This window comes from Pongo pygmaeus, chromosome 1 (assembly GCF_028885625.2).
Source record: "Pongo pygmaeus isolate AG05252 chromosome 1, NHGRI_mPonPyg2-v2.0_pri, whole genome shotgun sequence".
Classification (NCBI taxonomy): domain Eukaryota; kingdom Metazoa; phylum Chordata; class Mammalia; order Primates; family Hominidae; genus Pongo; species Pongo pygmaeus.
The window spans coordinates 45,939,442-45,956,868 of record NC_072373.2 but is presented as its reverse complement, the minus strand read 5'-3'; the positions used below and the strand labels follow the sequence as shown (position 1 = coordinate 45,956,868).

Sequence of the window (17,427 nt, the reverse complement as noted above, 5' to 3'; positions counted from 1 at the left end):
AGGATCCAGGGCTATCTTTCCTTCCACCCAGCAGAGCCTCTAATGGTGTCTTTTCCCAGGTGGGGGGTTGCCAGGGGTACAAGAACATGCTCTTCTCTGGTGACCAGGCTCTTGGGCTGAGGGAAGCCCCCTCTCACACCAGCTGGTGCCCAGGAACACAGCAAGCCAAATGCTGCCCTCGAGGGCCAGGCTATTAGATCTGCCTCTTCACCTGGTGTGCCAGGGCAGAGATGAGTTCTGCCAAGCCATCTGCTCTGAGGGCCTGGAAACACATGGATTCAGGACTCCTGGGGAAGAAGGTGGAAATGGGGAGGGTCATATGAACTAAAGAAAACTCTCTGACCCGAGAGTCAAAAAATCTAGGCATTGGCCCTGGCTCTGTGTGACCTAGGGCAAGTCACGTCACTTCTTTGGGCCTCACTCTCCTCATCTATACCACAAGGATTTGGACTAGATCTTTAGGGGGCTTCACAGCTGGAATTCAGTATCTGGTTGGTGGAAAGGAATAGGGAACAAGGAGAGTCACTGAGAAACCTGGGTGGATGCCGGGGCATAGGCTGGCAGAAGCTGGGGGAATACTCCTTAGCCACCCCACCTCTGCCTTCAGCAAGGACTTGCTCGGCAGCCTGCTCGAGGCACCAAGGAAAGGGGAGTGTTTCCAGATAAATGCCGTTGGCCCTCTGTATCTGTGGGTTCCACATCCATGGATTCAACCAACCACAGATTGAAAATATTCAGAAAAAAAAATTTCACAACGTTCCAAAAAGGAAAACTTGAATTTGCTGTGTGCCAGTACTATGTGGAATCCATGTGAATGGAGTGAGGTGTAAGCATTGTGTTTGGTGTTATAGGTAATCTAGAGATGATCTGAAGTACACAGGAGGATGTGCATAGTTTATATGCAAATTCACCATTTTATATAAAAGACCTCAGCATATGTGGATCTGGTATCCACGGGACGTGCAGAACCAATCCCCCGTGGTTACTGAGGGACGACTGTACATCTCTGAGGGTGGGGGAGAGGATACTTCCCAGGCCTCCGAGGACCCTACACAATGTCTACTGGTGTTTACGATCCTTTCTAGGGCCCATCTCCCAATTTCCATTTGGTTTCCTCCTAGCAGATTTAGAGAATTTCCTGTATCCTCATGATCATCATCTGTGAACTTGAAGTTGGCTTTCAAATCCTATCTCATCCCCCACACACCTTCTCTTTGAACCACCTAGGCCTGCAGCTCCTGCCTCTGGTGATTTTGTTCAATTATGGTCTCTCTGCTGGTGCTCCAGGTGAGGGTGAAGTGCCTCAGTTCCACCTCTTTTTATCTTTGGATTCTGGCTATGAAGCCGAAGCCTTGTCACTCTCTGGCTGGAGAAAGAAGCTGCAAAGACAAGCTCTATCTCTCCATATTCCCCCACTCCAGCCTTCTCTGAGGGCTCAGAATCTGAGGGATGGGGCCCCTTCCTTGCAGGGGATGGCACTGCCTGTTCCTCAAAGATGTGGCCTTATCAGGAGGGTGGACGAGGAAAAGAAAGAAGGAGCTGACAGAGTAAGAGGAGAGACAGAGCAGGAGCTGGAGGTGAGGGGTGAAGTGGAAGGTGGGGGGAGAATTCCCTTTTGTCAAACACAGGAATGGGGCAGGGGACCCCCTGAGGAAAGAGGAGGGGAAACAGCTGGACATCAGAAGGAATGAAAAGTCTGATTGGTCACAGGCCTGGCCAACTCCTTGCCCTCCCCCGGGCACCGCTGTCTAACCCAAGCCCCAGTTCAGACAGCCTCCACCAGAGTCCCCACCTTTCTGGAAGCTGCAGGGCTCTCCATCCAGGATCCAGAAGCATTGAAGGGGTAAGGTTCAAGGTTTGAGGCCTCTGGCCATCAGTGTGCAAATGAGGGCAAAGTGTTTGGCTGGGGCAGGGGATTGGGCAGGGAAAATGAAGAGAGTTTAGGCCTCTGGCCAAAGAAGTTGGACAAGACTTCTGGGTGGGCACTAAACTGTCTTAGAAAAATTTTTTTTGAGATTATGTAATTCGTTTGGGGTGAGGTATGTGAGGTAAGGTGAAGAAACACCTCTTGCTACTGCTAGGGGCTTGCCGCCTTGCCCAGCTGAAATTAAGAAAGGGGGGAGGTTAACGGGGCATGGTAACACATGCCTGTTGTTCCAGCTATGCGGGAGGCTGAGGCACTAGGACTGCCTGAGCCCTAAAGGTTAAGGCTTCAGTGAGCTGAGATCATGCCATAACACTCCAGCCTGGGCAACAGAGTGACACCCTGTCTTAAAAATAGAAAATAAAATAAAAATTAAAAGATAAAAAAAATTTTAAAAGAAAGAAAGGGGGAGAGTCCACTAGAAACTTGTGCAGCTAGCTTTGGGGAGGGCTGTGTTAAGCTTACACTGGGTATGACTGTTGTATACACTTATGCCTGGATACAACACCACACCACATGCATTTCCTGACCCATCTATACATATACAAACTACATGAACATTTGTACTCACATGCATATCACATACATACGCAGGCATCTGTGCGCACACGCACACAAATATACACAGGGATCTAAGGAACTTTCCAGGTGTGTACACACTCATGCAATCACACACAAAGAACTCTTGTATCTGTAATAATCTGTTTCTAAAAAGCTGCATTTACAAGTACATTTCATAAACTAACATTCTTTTTTACATTGTATGTTGCATTGTAAGTCCATGTCTCCTAAAGAGACTAGGTGCTCCTAGGAAGGGTTGTGCCTCATTCATTCTGTACCCACAGAGACAAGTCCTGTGCCTGGAACTCAATAGACACCCATAAATGTTTGTTGAGCAAATGCATGAATGGATGATCTTTATAAAAAACCACAAGAGTCAATTGGGCGCGGTGGCTCACACCTGTAATTCCAGCACTTTGGGAAGCCAGGGTGGGTGGATCACCTGAGGTCAGGAGTTCAAGATCAGCCTGGCCAACATGGTGAAACCCCTTCTCTACTAAAAATACAAAAATTAGCCAGGCATGGTGGGTGCCTGTAATCCCAGCTACTCAGGAGGCTGAGGCAGGAGATTCGCTTGAACCTGGAAGGCAGAGGTTGCAGTGAGCCAAGATCGCACCACTGCACTCCAGCCTGGGCAACAAGAACAAAACTCCATCTCAAACAAACAAACAAACAACAAGACCCCATAAGATTCTCTGATGTTGACATTCTCTAAATCGAGCTTAGTGACTAGCAGTCATGTTCCGAACATGGGGTTGTTTAAGAGAGGACATCTGGGTGCATGCACCAGTATGTGCCTCGTTTGTAGACAAGGGGACTCTTGTGAATGTGTCTGTGTTGAGATGTATCTGCACATGCCTCTGAGTGAATATCAGTGTTTGGGTGAGCGTGTAAAAACACTCAAGTGGGGCGGTGGAAGGAGGGGGCTGCTAGGAGGTACCCCCCAAGACATAGTCCCAGCTGGTAGGGAGTGTGTGCATGTGATGAGAGCACTGAGTCTGCAAGTGTGGGAGTGGGAAGTGGAGTAAATCTGCGAGCCATTCCCACAACCCTCTGGAGAGCCTGTCCCGCAGATTGCTGCCCTTCCTCCTGCCCACTTGCCAGGACCGGCCGCTGAAGGGATTCTCATTCCCATCTGACTCCTCATGAGGCTCCTGGCTTTCCTGAGTCTGCTGGCCTTGGTGCTGCAGGAGACAGGGACAGCTTCTCTCCCAAGGAAGGAGAGGAAGAGGAGAGAGGAGCAGATGCCCAGGGAAGGCGATTCCTTTGAAGTTCTGCCTCTGCGGAATGACGTCCTGAACCCAGACAACTATGGTGAAGTCATTGACCTGAGCAACTACGAGGAGCTCACAGATTATGGGGACCAACTCCCCGAGGTGAGGGACACAGCAGACCAACTGCATTCCCTGCATGACACTGGGAGTCAGAGGCCAGGGCCCTCCCACCTGCCCTGAAGTGCGGGTGTCTCCATCCTCCACCTCTTTCTCTATGAGGTGGAAATTCTTATCCTTCCATAGGGACTTGTCACTTAGATGATACTAAGAAACAGGACACAAACCTGGGACTTCTCCTTCTTCAAAAGTCATACATTGCTCCCCCTGCCGTCAAGTAGGACCCAAAGCTATGTCTCACTGGGGGAGGGGTTCGCAATGTCCTCATCATATTCTCTAGGAAATAAAAGTGCCACATCCCCCATCTCTTTTCTGAAACTATCCTCCAGTCTGAAGTTCTTTCCCAGGCCCTCTTGGCTTTCACTGCAGCAGCGTGGGGTGCAAGCCCAGAAGTCCCTACTCGATTGTACGTGAGCCTGGTCGGTGTGGAGCAGGGGAAGAGTGCCGGCCTGGGAAATCGGGAAAGCAGGTTCCATCTCTGCCTTGACCACCTGCTGGCTCTTTGATCCTCATCCCTCTCCTCTCTGGGCCCCAGTTTCTTCATCCATAGGATGGACATGCTGGACCTGATGCTCTCTCAGGTCCCCTTTTTGCACAGTCTTTCTGCTATCCCTCCCTCCTCCTCCTCCACAGTGACTCTTTGCTGGTTTGAAATCCATCACTGAGGTTCCCAGAGTCCAAAGTTAAGTCCCTTTTGTGCCAAAGCTGGGCTACCGTGTACTCTGTGCTACATCTCCAGGTTAAGGTGACTAGCCTCGCTCCTGCAACCAGCATCAATCCTGCCAAGAGCACTACGGCTCCAGGGACACCCTCGTCAAACCCCACGATGACCAGACCTACTACAGCAGGGCTGCTACTGAGTTCCCAGCCCAACCATGGTAAGTGCACAGTCACATGGTCACAATATCCCTAGGTCATAGGCCAAGCAGCTATGACCCAGCACCAGGGGGTACCAAAGTGGAACGTGGTTGGGGTTGGGGCATGGGGGGTCAGGGCTACCCTTACTAGCAGGGAAAGAAGGGGAAATAGCCACAGTAAGAACAGGAAAAAAATCGAAGACAGGCACTGGCTGTCCCTAATACTTTTGCCTGAATGTACAAGTTGAGTAAGAAGCAAAGAAATGCAAGAACTCCCTTATGCCCTAGCAAAGCCACCCTGCCTTAATTAATAGCATGACAGGGGAAGCAGGTTGAGTGGTAATTAGATTAGAGACAATTAAAAGCCTGTAGAGAAGAATAACTAACTGTGGCTGTCACTTGGCATGGGAGCAAATGAAGCAGTCACACTGCTTTTCAGCTTCAAAGTCCCTCCTCAGCAGCTCTCTTTCCTTCTCCGATGCCCTCCTGGAGGCTGGGGCTGGCATCCCTGGCAGTGAGGGCTCGGCGATCTGCTGGAAATCAGAAGTGGGCAGAGGAGGGGTGAAGTTCATTCTGGACCTGCTTGCCCGCAGCTTCCCTGTTCTCTTCTTGGGATGTTTGCCTTGGGTGGACCTGGGGTATTGGGGCATCAGCAGGAAAACCATTCAGTCAGGAATCCATGACCTCTCAGAGCTACAGTCTCAGGCTTAAAGAGGCCGTAAAGGGCCTCAGCTGAACCCACCATTCAAAGCCTCAGGATAAGAAAGATGCTGGGGCCCCTCTGCTCCACCCACTCCTCCTGGTCACTGCTGGCAGAGAAGAGCTCCTTAATCTTGGGGCTGTGTCACTGCTACTAGAGTTCTTCCTTGAGTTGAGCTAAACTGGTCTCTCAGTAATCTCTGTGCCTTGTGATAGCAAGTGACAGAAACCACCTGCGCTATTCAGTTGTATGATCCAATAAAGTCTCCCCAACTACTTGGGGTGGCTGACCTGGCCTAACCTCATGACCCGTGGGTACAGAGACTGGGTCATGGACAGAACAGGAGAGGGCTGCTTCCCAAAGAAAAATTGGCATGCTGATGCCATAAGAAGGGGAAGTGGTTGCTGGGTAGGCACTGTACTCCACCTTGGTTCTATTGTGCTTCTTGGAGCCACACAGAACATATCTAATTTCTCTTCCCCAAGGCAGATGGCAGAGCCAGCAACCACTGGCCATCCCACTTAATTCTGGCTTTACTTTCTGGGACCAGAGAGGAATCCTGTGGAAAAGAGACCAAGGGATTTCCTAGAAACACCCACATAGGCCCAGGAAAATGTACACAGAACCAGGGTCTGCTGAAAATATAAATGGGCTTAGGCTGGGTAGTAACTGAGGATGGACCTGCCTCTCTGGGGTGGAGGACAGAGACAGAGGAGCAGCCAACAGCACTGTGTACATGGTGCCCGTCAGTTCTGGGCAGCAACCCATAGGCTATCAAAAAGGCACAGATGGCCATGGTTCAGACACTCCCTGGGGCAAGGGCCATTGGCCCCAGAGGCTAAAGGGATCTCCCTTTGTTCTGTCTTCCACCTGGGCCAGGTCTGCCCACCTGCCTGGTCTGCGTGTGCCTCGGTTCCTCTGTGTATTGCGATGACATTGACCTAGAGGACATTCCTCCTCTTCCCCGGAGGACTGCCTACCTGTATGCACGCTTCAACCGCATCAGCCGTATCAGGGCCGAAGACTTCAAAGGGCTGAGTATGTAATGCCCTGGGAAAAGAGGAGTGGGGGCAGGCATATGCAGCCACCCTGCCACTAGGACAGTCACCAACACTGTGTTAGCGCCCTCCGTGTTAGCTCTTTCCTGTTGGCTCTCAGTCCCTCCAGCTGTCAAAGGGAAATAGCCCGAAGTCTTTAGAAGTCCCTTCCTTGAAGTATTTAGATGGTGGAAGGGACCTGTTTTTATTTGTTCTCCAAAAAGTTAAAGCTGGGAGGGGAAGGTATGATCTGCCAACATCTTCAGGATGTCCCAGCAGTGACAGCTGTGTGGTCAGCTGGGCAGGATTGTCTTAAATCTACTCTCCATGGCACTGATGCTGTTTACATGGTTGTTTGTGTGCTTTTAGCTTCTTTATGCCTTATGCCCTGCTTGAGACAGGAGACCTGGGCTCTGATCCAGATTCTACCACTAATTACCCAGAGCCTTTCCAGGCCTCAGTGCCCTTTTGTGTAGACTCACAAGTGGAGGTGAGGTGGATCCAGGGATTCCTGGGCCTGTTGGTTCTCGCTCTCAAGAGGCTTCTTCTAAAGGATGCAAGGTGGGCGGCCACTGCACCGGACAAAACTCCAGGGAGGGGCACTGAGGCATCCGAGGGCTTTTCCAAGGAGTCCTGGTTTATGTTATTTCCTCTGGTTTGGGCCTAGTGCAGGTGGAGAGCTGGTTAGAATCCCCTCATCTTGAGAGGGATGGAGCAAGGTGTAGAGACAGCTCCAACCTGGACAAGGAAAGACAATGTGTTCTGGTTTCTCTCTTTGTTCTCCCCTAACCTCTCTCAGCAAAGTTGAAGAGGATTGACCTCTCCAACAACCTCATTTCCTCCATCGATAATGATGCCTTCCGCCTGCTACATGCCCTCCAGGACCTCATCCTCCCAGAGAACAAGTTGGAAGCTCTGCCCGTGCTGCCCAGTGGCATTGAGATCCTGGACGTCCGCCTAAATCGGCTCCAGAGCTCGGGGATACAGCCTGCAGCCTTCAGGGTGAGTCAAGGCCTTAGGTCCACTATCTATCACCTCCACCACCCACCTCCACCACCACCCACCTCCACCACCCACCTCCACCACCTACCTCCACCACTCACCTCCACCACCACCACCCCCACCACCTCCACCACCACCACCCACCCCCACCACCCACCTCCACCTCCACCACCACCCATCTCCACCACCACCACACACCTCCACCACCACCACCCACCTCCACGCACCACCACCCACCTCCACCTCCTACCTCCACCACTCACCTCCACCACCACCCACCTCCACCACCACCCACCTCCACCTCTACCACCCACCTCCACCACTATCACCCACCTCTACCACCACCCACTTCCACATCTACCACCCACCTACCACCACCACCACCACCACCACCACCACCACCTCCACCACCACCACCCACCTCCACCTCTACCACCCACCTCCACCTCCAGCACCCACCTCCACCCCTACCACCATCCACCACCACCCACCTCCACCACCACCACCCACCTCCACCACCACCACCCACCTCCACCTCTACCACCCACCTCCACCACTATCACCCACCTCTACCACCACCCACCTCCACCACCACCACCCACCTCCACCACCTACCACCGCCACCACCACCACCTACCTCCACCACCACCACCTCCACCACCACCACCACCACCCACCTCCACCACCCACCTCCACCTCCATCACCCACCTCCACGCACCACCACCCACCTCCACCCCCACCACCACCTACCTCCACCTCTACCACCCACCTCTACCTCTATCACCACCCACCTCCACCTCTGCCACCTCTACCACCCACCTGCACCTCTACCTCCACCACCATCACCCACCTCCACCGCCACCCCCACCACCCACCTCCACTCCTACCACCCATATCCACCACCACCACCCACCTCCACCACCTACCTGCACCACCCACCTGCACCACCCACCTGCACTCCCACCACACACCTCCACCACCACCACCCACTGTTTCATCCTTTTAAATTTGCTATTTATTGATTCTTTCAGTTGCAAGAAACTGATTCTGACCCAAGAAAAGGCCATCCCAAGAACCTCCATGAATGGAAACAGTACTATCAGGCCTGATGGGCCTGTTACTGGCTGAGCATCCCTAACCTGAAATCCAGAATCCAAAAGGCTCCAATAAGCATTTCCTTTGAGCACTTTGTTGATGTTCAAAAAGTTTTGGGTTTTGGAGCATTTTGGATTTTGGATATTCATATTTGGGATGCTAAACCTGTACTGGGAATGATGGTTCAGAAGTCAAGGTGGACAACTCTCTCTCCCTCTTTGGGACACACGGCCTCTTGTCTTGACTTCTTTCTGTGCATCTGCTCAATTCACCTGTCTGTTCACTAGCATCCTCTGCACACTCACAGGTTCTGCTCCCTGAAAACATACACATGAGTTTGGCTTGGAATAGAGCTGATTCTGGCCCTAACTCTACGTATCCTTTTATTTCCAAAACCTGCCAGTAAGTGACTGATGAATCATTGTCTTTCGATGATCAAATGCTCAAGAGAGACTTTTGTTGTTGTTGTTTTGAGACAGATCTCGCTCTGTCGCCCAGGCTGGAGTGCAATGGCCTGATCTCGGCTCACTGCAACCTCTGCCTCCCGTGTTCAAGCAATTCTCCTGTCTTGGCATCCTGAGTAGCTGGGATTACAGGCATGCACCACCATGCCTGGCTAGTGAGATGGGGTTTCACCATGTTGGCCAGGCTGGTCTCGAACTCCTGACCTCAGGTGATCTGCCCACCTTGGCCTCCCGAAGAGCTGGGATGGCAGACGTGAGCCACTGTGCCTGTCCAAGAGAGACTATTTGATTGGTCATTGGCTGGCCAGTTTTGATGGGAAGGGCTGAGTTGTATGACACAAATATGCCCACTGGGGCAGCCCATTCAATAGGGCTGGGAAGAGCCCCAGGTGTGTTCGCCCATGTGCTCTCTCTCTTTCTCTCTCTGTCTCTCAAGTAGTAGAATCTTTTATGCAATCTAATTCCTATTTAGAAGCATCAAATAAACCAAATTAGACTTGCATTTTTGAAATAGGATGAGAGTACAGAGGCACACCTGCTTGCTCTCTTGCCCTGCCCTCCCCAGTACCTTCCACCCTCTCAGCCTTCTCCTGTCTGCAGTGGTCTTTGAGGGAGTTTTACAGAACAGTGTCACTACCACTGTTGTGGTGGAAGAGCACTAGACTGGGAATCAGAAGCCTGCCACGTGACCCCAGGCCTCAGTTTTTCGGTCTCTAAGAACGGGATTGCATGATCCCTGAAGTTCCCCGCTGCTCAGCCTCAGCAACATCCCAGCTGTCTCCATATTAGGAGGCGCTGCTTTTGCCTTGACTCAGAGCTGTTTTCTCAGCCCAGGATAAGGCCTGGGCTTTGGAGCCACAGAGACCTGGGTTTGTGCGAGAGTCACCTGACCTCTCTGACCTTGTTTTCTCATCTGCAAAATGAGGGTAATAATACCTGCTTGACACAGCTGCTGGAGGGTTAAAAAAGATAGCATTTTACAAAGAGAACAGGAGGGTTAGATATGCATAGATGCTCCATAAATGGTAACTATCATTTTTCTTTGCTCCCTGAGCCCTGCTGAAAACTTGTCTCTTCCCAAACCCTTCTCTGATTAACACTGTCTGATTCCGAGAGCACGGTCCCATGCACACACTGTGTACCTCTCTGTGCCTGTGGTTCTCATTCTGCTGGTCTGGCTGTCTCCTGAGCGTCCGCTCTGTACCTGCTCCTTACCCAGAGCATGGACGATAAACAGAGCATGGAGGATGGAAGTTAGATACCAGGGAGCAGGTCATGCCAGTGAGAGGCATGAGGCTTAGGCAGCTGTGGGGTCTCCTTTATTGGAGGGTTTATTGGAGACATTGATTGGGAGGTCTTGTATAGATAATTGTCCGTGGCCCCAGGTTTAGCATTTGGAGACTTGTCATTGGGGAAAGTCCCTTCTGATAGCAGAGAAGTTGAGGCAGAGCGGAAATATCCCCTGGTCCTCCCTTCTACCCTGTCCCTGACCCTCCCCTGCACCACCCAGTGTCATTATCAGCTGATTAGCTCTTTCCTACTTCAGTGGCTGGCACCTCAATGGTAGCAGCTTTCCTCCTGCATCCAGTTGGAGTTAGTGTCTGTAAGATCCTTAAAGACCTGGGCAATCCCTGTGGCACCCAGCACAGAGCCTGGCGCACGGCTGATGCTAAGTGAGCCCTGAGTGAACAAATGGGGCCACCTGTCTCTGGCCTCATAGCCCTCCTCACTGCCAGGGTCCAACAGGACCCACCAGCCTCCTACACTCTTTGGTTTCTCCACAGGCAATGGAGAAGCTGCAGTTCCTTTACCTGTCAGACAACCTGCTGGATTCTATCCCCGGGCCTTTGCCCCTGAGCCTGCGCTCTGTACACCTGCAGGTAAGGAGCCCCACCCAGAGCATGGGTGATAAACAGCATGGAGGATGGAAGTTAGATACCAGGAGCAGATCATGGCAGAGAGAAACATGAGGCTTAGGCAGCTGTGGGGTGTCCTTGATTGGAGGGTTTATTGGAGACAAGGATTGGGAGGTCTTGTCTAAATAGTTGTCCATGGCCCCAGTTTGATTTTCTCCATTTTTTCTTTTTAAAACACTTTCTCTCTCTCTCCACCGTTTTATTTTATCTCACCCAACTGCTTTTCCTTCTCTCTTTTTCCTACCCTCTGTCTCTTTCCTTCCCTTCAGTCCTTTCCTCCTTCTTCTCTCCCCTTCTCTTCCTCTTCATCTGTGCCTCTCTCTCCATCCATCCCCCCTGGGGCTCCTCTTCTCACCCTTGTTGTGTGGCTTTGGCCCTAGATGCTTCAGTTTCTCCAGTTGCACCTGAGCAGGCAGAGCTGGTAGGGACAGCTGATGTGAGCCTTTGGTGCTGCTTAAGGGGCAGAGCCTCTTGGTGAGGCTCAGCTGGTATGTGTTCTTCTCAGAATAACCTGATAGAGACCATGCAGAGAGACGTCTTCTGTGACCCTGAGGAGCACAAACACACCCGCAGGCAGCTGGAAGACATCCGCCTGGACGGCAACCCCATCAACCTCAGCCTCTTCCCCAGCGCCTACTTCTGCCTGCCTCGGCTCCCCATCGGCCGCTTCACCTAGCTCGGAGCCCTTCCACTCCTCCCAGGTAAGAGCCCTCCAAGGACCATGCAGGCATGGGCCTCCAGCCATAAAGCCCAATTCCTTATCTTTAAACAGTGATCTTTAGCCCAGGCATTAATCGACCTCTCGATCCCTTGCAAAAATCACACACACACACACACACATGCATGCACACACACTCATGTACTGAAATGTCTTTCAGTAGCCAAATTTGCATTTCTCCATCTTCTTTCCTTGACACTTAAGGCTCCTGGCTCAGAAAATAGCAATGTCTGCAGTGGAGCTCTTTTCCATATTCCCCATCTCTCGTACCCACACAGAATGCCAAGAAAGCTGTGGGAGAGGAAGAGGGGGAGGAGGAAGAGAAGGAAGAAGTGGGGAAGAGGAGAGCAGTGATGTGCTGGAGCCAGCTCTTACTACTTGCAGGAACCGATTATTAAATTTTCCAGAATTTTGCAAGTCAGTTGTTAAACACAGCCATTATGAAAAATTAAATTATATAAACTCACAATTAAATATATTATATTGAAAACAAATGTAATAATTATTCAAAAATCATCATTTTTCAATTAGTTTACTATATTTCACTATTAACCATGCCCTTGAAGTTATTTCTGTCCATGGTATCTGTATGGGGGAAACTCTAGATAATGGTGTGCTACTGGGCATCTCTTCCATCTCCTCATTCAGTGACATCATATTGGTGGTTTAAAATGGGCCATAGTAAGGGTATTTACACTACAGAAATTGGTAAACACTACAAATTGGGATTTCCTTTTTTGAGAGCTGACTATAAAATGTTTGCCTGCATACCACTGAGGAGAAAGAATAGCTACTTAAACCAGCTTCCCCTACCTGCACACCATCCTACTGGGGCTGAGGTAGGTAGGATTTCTATAGGGCATTCCTTCATTTCCTGTTCTTCTGAGGCCAGGGCCTCCTGTTAGATTTGGAGGGAGCCATTCATAAGGATGGAGAACTGACACGAATCTTCACCCAGATGCGCTTCTTGTAGCACTTACCTACTCCATGGCTCGCCGGCCAGTCTCTTGAGTGTGGTTGGCTCAGCCAGCTGGTTCCTGGCCACTGGGGTTTCCATCCTTCCCATTCGCTCCTGCATGTTCGACCACCAGAGGGCAGCCTTGTGCAAAGATAAATAAAAATAGCAATTACTCACCTTCTGCATTTTGGATCCTGGGCAGGGGCTGCTACGCTGGGAGGATGGGAAGAAGGGCAACTATCATGTAGCCAATGATTTGTTCCTTGAGTTAGAAGGGAGAGGAGGAGATGCCACCCTTCTCCTGACCCTTATAAGGAGGCTTTGGGCAAGGGGGATGTGATGGATGGGCTCTTGGCCTCAGGCCTCATGCTAAGGCATGAGAGAGGGATGAGGCAGGGAATTCACTTACTCATGCAGGAGGATCTTATGGAGCACTCACTGCTACGTGGTGATAAGATGGTGCGCAACAGAAACATATTCCTTTTCCTCACAGAGCTTAGAATTTAGTGCAAAAGACAGGTGTGAAACAAGCACACCAATAACCATGCTATTCAACTCATAAAAGTGCTATAAAGGGTATGTAGAGAATGCTATGAATGCTTACAAGAGGAGGACCAAACTTAGGGGTCCAGAAGATCTTGCGGAACTGACGTTTAAGCTGAAACCCAAAGGAGTGGGAGTTAGCCAGGCAATGAGTTGCCAAGGCAACTATTCAAGGTCCCTGGTGGTCCCTGAGTCTGGAGGGACAGGTGTTTCTTGTGGGCCACATGGAAAGGAATCCATGTATCTGCCTCCCCCCACCTCACTGTGCACTTGGATCCTCACGGCAGTCCTGTAAACAGCCAAGTCAGAAATTATTATTCACATTCTTCAGATGGAGAGATGGAGAACTAGAGACCAATCACTGACCCCAGTTCACACTGGTGACTCAGGGTTGGACCAGGACTCAACACACAGGCTACAGACTGGCAGTGGGAAGTCTTGAAGGTGGTGGGAGGTGCCTTCATGCCATCATAGTACCTACCCTCACTCCCAGGGAATCTAGGATTCCAGCGCACCTGGCCCCAGGGAAGGACGAGGAAGGCAGTGAGCCAAGGACCCCTTGCCCTTTAGAGCAGCAGAGTTGTCACTGGCCCTTGCTCTCCTTTGCCTCCTCTTTCTGTCTTCCAAGAGTTTGTTACAGCGGAATCTCTCTCTGTCTCTCTGTGTGTGTGTGTGTGTGTGTGTGTGTGTGTGTGTCTGTGTGTGTGTGTGTTTTCTGTCTCTCTCTCCCTTTATCTGTTTCATCCACAAATCCTGTCCCCTTCCATATGCAATATCCCTTTCCATATCCTGCTTTATTGGATTATGACCAGGCCTAGGCATGCAACAGCTGAAAGCCTAAAGTTCTCCAAATGCAAGAGATCCTAGATTGAGGAATCCAATTTTCTTTTTTTTTTTTTTTTTTTTTTCGGTGGGGGGGGATGGAGTTTCACTCTTGTTGCCCAGGCTAGAGTGAAATGGCATGATCTTGGCTCACCACAACCTCTGCCTCCCGGGTTCAAGCAATTATCCTGCCTCAGCCTCCTGAGTAGCTGGGATTACAGGCATGCGCCACCACACCTGGTTAATTTTGTATTTTAAGTAGAGACGGGGTTTCTCCATGTCGGTCAGACTGGTCTCGAACTCCTGACCTCGGGTGATCTACCCGCCTCGGCCTCCCAAAGTGCTGGAATTACAGGTGTGAGCCACCACTCCTGGCCGAGGAATCCAATTTTTTTAAAAATCTAATTTAAAAAAAGTGGTTTTCCAGAACTGGGGCTTTTGGGTACTGGAAGCCACATCATTCCCACATGCCTCTCGGTTACTCTTTGCTGAATACAGAAAGTCACCTGGCTCCTGCTTTATTGTGGGACAGGGGATCTAACAATCTCTGGACTCCCGGAGTTTGCCAGACCTATAATAGAAGCTTTTCTGTGCATCAACTCATTTAATTCCAGCAACAACCCTAGTGAGTAGGGATGCTCATCTTCAGACTGCAAATGAAGAAACAGGCTTCTGAAAGGGGAGAGGCCCAAACCCAAACATCGAGAGAGTGGCAGAGCTAGGATTCAATCCGGGGTCCATCCAGCCAGAGTCTGAAGTCCTGCTCTCTGCCACACTCCAATGCAGACACCACTTTCAAGTTCCAATTAAAGGAGGCCGGCTCCAGACAGTTTCTTTCCCGAGGCCATTGCTGCTCTGGGAGGGGTTCCCCAAGGGCTACTGCCTCTGCAGCTGTCTCTTGGCTAATCCCCCATTTTTGGCTAGGGAAGCCCAAAGAATAGAAAGAATGCCCTTGTTGTCTGTCTCCCTGAAGAAATTCTAAACAGAGCATCTGTCCCTCTGCACCAGAGAGGGAAGGAGGAAGAGAGAGATGGGGAGAGACAGAGAGAGAGAAACCCCACAGCTGTTGCTTCTCGATCTTGATGTGAACAGCTAGGCCTCCTGTTTCTCAGGGACCTAAAGGGGTTAGGGTTGGGCAACTGGCAGGGAAGGCAGAGAGCACCTCTTTAGCCAGAGTGAGGCCCTCCTGTCTTGCAGAATGGTCAAGATGGAGAGAATGACACAGGGCAGATGCAAGCCAGCCCTGAGAGAGTACAAAGGAAGGGAGTGAGAGGAGGGGCTGTGGGGTCCAGCCAGGCATGGCAGCCAGCTTGAAGGCCTCATGCCAGCCGGCAGTCTAGGTTTGCATCAAATCTACCTCCTCCAACACCAGACTTTCCTAACCTCACTCATCCAGGTCCTTTGTGGCCCAGCAGCAACTCATATTTGACCTTGGCAAGGGTACTTGCTCTGGGAGGCACCCTGGTGACTTTTCTGCCAGCTCTGTGTGAAAGGGAGTGCCTCCCACCTCTGGGGCACCCTGTGGCCTTCAGGAGGGTCCTGCCCTAACCTGTCCTATGAGTATCAGCAGGAGGAGGTCCAGGGGAAGAGGCCAGGGCCCCTCTTCTCTGTGAGAGAAAGGATGAGTTTGCAATGACCTCCCCCTCTGCCTGCCCCATTCTCAGCTCCAGGGTCCTGTTTTTCCAAAGGTTACCCAGCAAGGCCCAGGGCCAGAGGAGGCTGGTGGAGAAGGGAGGGTGGGAGGGGCTGCTGGAGAGGCTGGAGCTAAGTCTGTTTTAGGAGCCAAGGCCATTTCCCCACCCTGACCTTGCCTGGACTCCCTTCCTGCTTCCTTTTCTCTTTTGTCTCTTCCCTGGGAATAGTAATCTCTTACATTTCTGCTGTCAGTTTGCACTTCAGCAAGCTCTTTTACATATGGGACCTAATTTGACAGTCCTAACAACTCTGTGAGGAAGGAATTATTATCCCTGCTTTTACTGATAGAAAATGAGAGGCTAAGTACTTTGTCCCAGAGAAAGATGACTTAACATAAACAATCTATAACAGAAAAAGAAAGATGGGCATGGGGGTGGAGCTGCAGTGAAAGCCATCACTTCTTGGGAATTCTTGTCAGAGAAATGGGAAATCCCATCTCCAGCTGCTGGAGCAGAGGATGGGTGCCCCCACCACGTCCCCCCGAAATGCTTTGAAAAGCAAGGACTCGGGAGGGCATCGCCCAGGCTAGAAAAAAGGGGGGCGGCCTATGGAGCTTGAGTCCAGGGCCTGCCCCCAGCAGGATCAAGGCCTGTATCCTTAGGAAGCACATGAGGTAATGAAGGTCTCAGCTCAGGAGAACCTTGGGGCTCAAAGACACACGGCCCCCCATCTCTGCCGCACCCCTACATGCCTGTGTCTGTGTCCTCTTTCCTTCTGGCCAGGACAGAGTCAGACAGACCATACGAGGAGGTGGCCCTGGCTCGCCCCGCCCCCTCCCTGTCTAGCTCCCTCTCAGCTTTCTCCTCCCACCTCACCTGCCCCTCCCCTCTCCCCCACACTAGACACCAGCTCAATTTTGTCTCTCCTCTCTCTCAAGGTCATCTCTTGGACCAGCGGGCATCACATTCTCCAGCAGCCGCCATCTCGCACGCCTCCCTCCTGTGGCCGCCGGCAGCATGGACAAAGGTCTCCATGCAGGGGGAGGATGCCCGCTTCTTTTCCCACAGCTCTCACATCTCCCTTCTCCCTGCGGGTAACAAAGAAGCCCCAAGGACCACCTCCTTCCTGCCTCATTGTAATAAAATTCCCCACACTGAGGCCTTCTTGTCTTCAACCTGGCCTGTCCAGCCCTTCCAGACATGGCCAAACCCATGGCCTGGATGTGCTTGTGTACTTCCTTTCAAACGAGCCCACACAGAACGCCTGCTCTCCCCTTCCTCCCCTCTGCACTTCTTCTGCCTCCTTTTTCTCTATTCTCCTTCTGTGCTCAGGCACCAGAGCAAATAGCTTTTTGTTTCCTCCTGGCACTACCAGTCCCAGCCCTGCCTTCAGGAATTCTTTTTTCTCTCTCTCTCTCTCTCTTTTTTAAAAGACTGGGTCTCACTAGGTTGCCTAGGCTGGTTTTGAACTCTTGGGCTCAAACGTTCACCTGCCTCAGCCTCCTGAGTCGCTGGGAATACAGATGTGTGCCATTGTACCGACTCCAGAATTCTTTTCTTTTGTGTCTAACACACAGTTCAGACACAGGAGGGAGTGGAAGTGTTTCTTGTTACGGCATCTGTAAAGGAACTCTGATGCAAGGGAGTGAGCACTGGAATGAGAGTCTGAACACCTGAGTTTGACTAACCTATATCCTGATCACACCAGCACCTCACTCTGTCCTGGCCCCTTGGAGTTCCCTCACTCCAAATCTGTTGCTCAAAGCATATCCAAGCCCAAGGGGTGTGGTGCCTATCCCTATCT

The 17,427-nt window shown here is 51.3% G+C and overlaps 1 protein-coding gene across 1 annotated transcript; it reads left to right on the top strand.

Moving 5' to 3' along the window:
- The first annotated feature begins 1,769 nt into the window (after window positions 1–1,769).
- On the top strand, window positions 1,770–16,866 carry OPTC (opticin). The gene is made up of 8 exons (XM_054455407.2): window positions 1,770–1,843; window positions 3,590–3,861; window positions 4,616–4,754; window positions 6,313–6,471; window positions 7,270–7,472; window positions 10,817–10,912; window positions 11,454–11,649; window positions 16,562–16,866. Exons 2-7 carry the CDS (start codon window positions 3,631–3,633, stop codon window positions 11,622–11,624), a joined length of 999 nt encoding a protein of 332 aa, XP_054311382.1. The 5' UTR covers window positions 1,770–1,843; window positions 3,590–3,630; the 3' UTR covers window positions 11,625–11,649; window positions 16,562–16,866.
- Window positions 16,867–17,427: the final 561 nt, after the last annotated feature.

Coding starts and splice junctions, on each gene's coding strand:
- OPTC (XM_054455407.2), top strand. CDS start 3,631: ATGAGGCTCCTGGCTTTCCTGAGTCTGCTGGCCTTGGTGCTGCAGGAG. Junction 6,472..7,269: donor CGAAGACTTCAAAGGGCTGA/GTATGTAATGCC, acceptor AACCTCTCTCAG/CAAAGTTGAAGAGGATTGAC. Junction 10,913..11,453: donor TGCGCTCTGTACACCTGCAG/GTAAGGAGCCCC, acceptor TGTTCTTCTCAG/AATAACCTGATAGAGACCAT.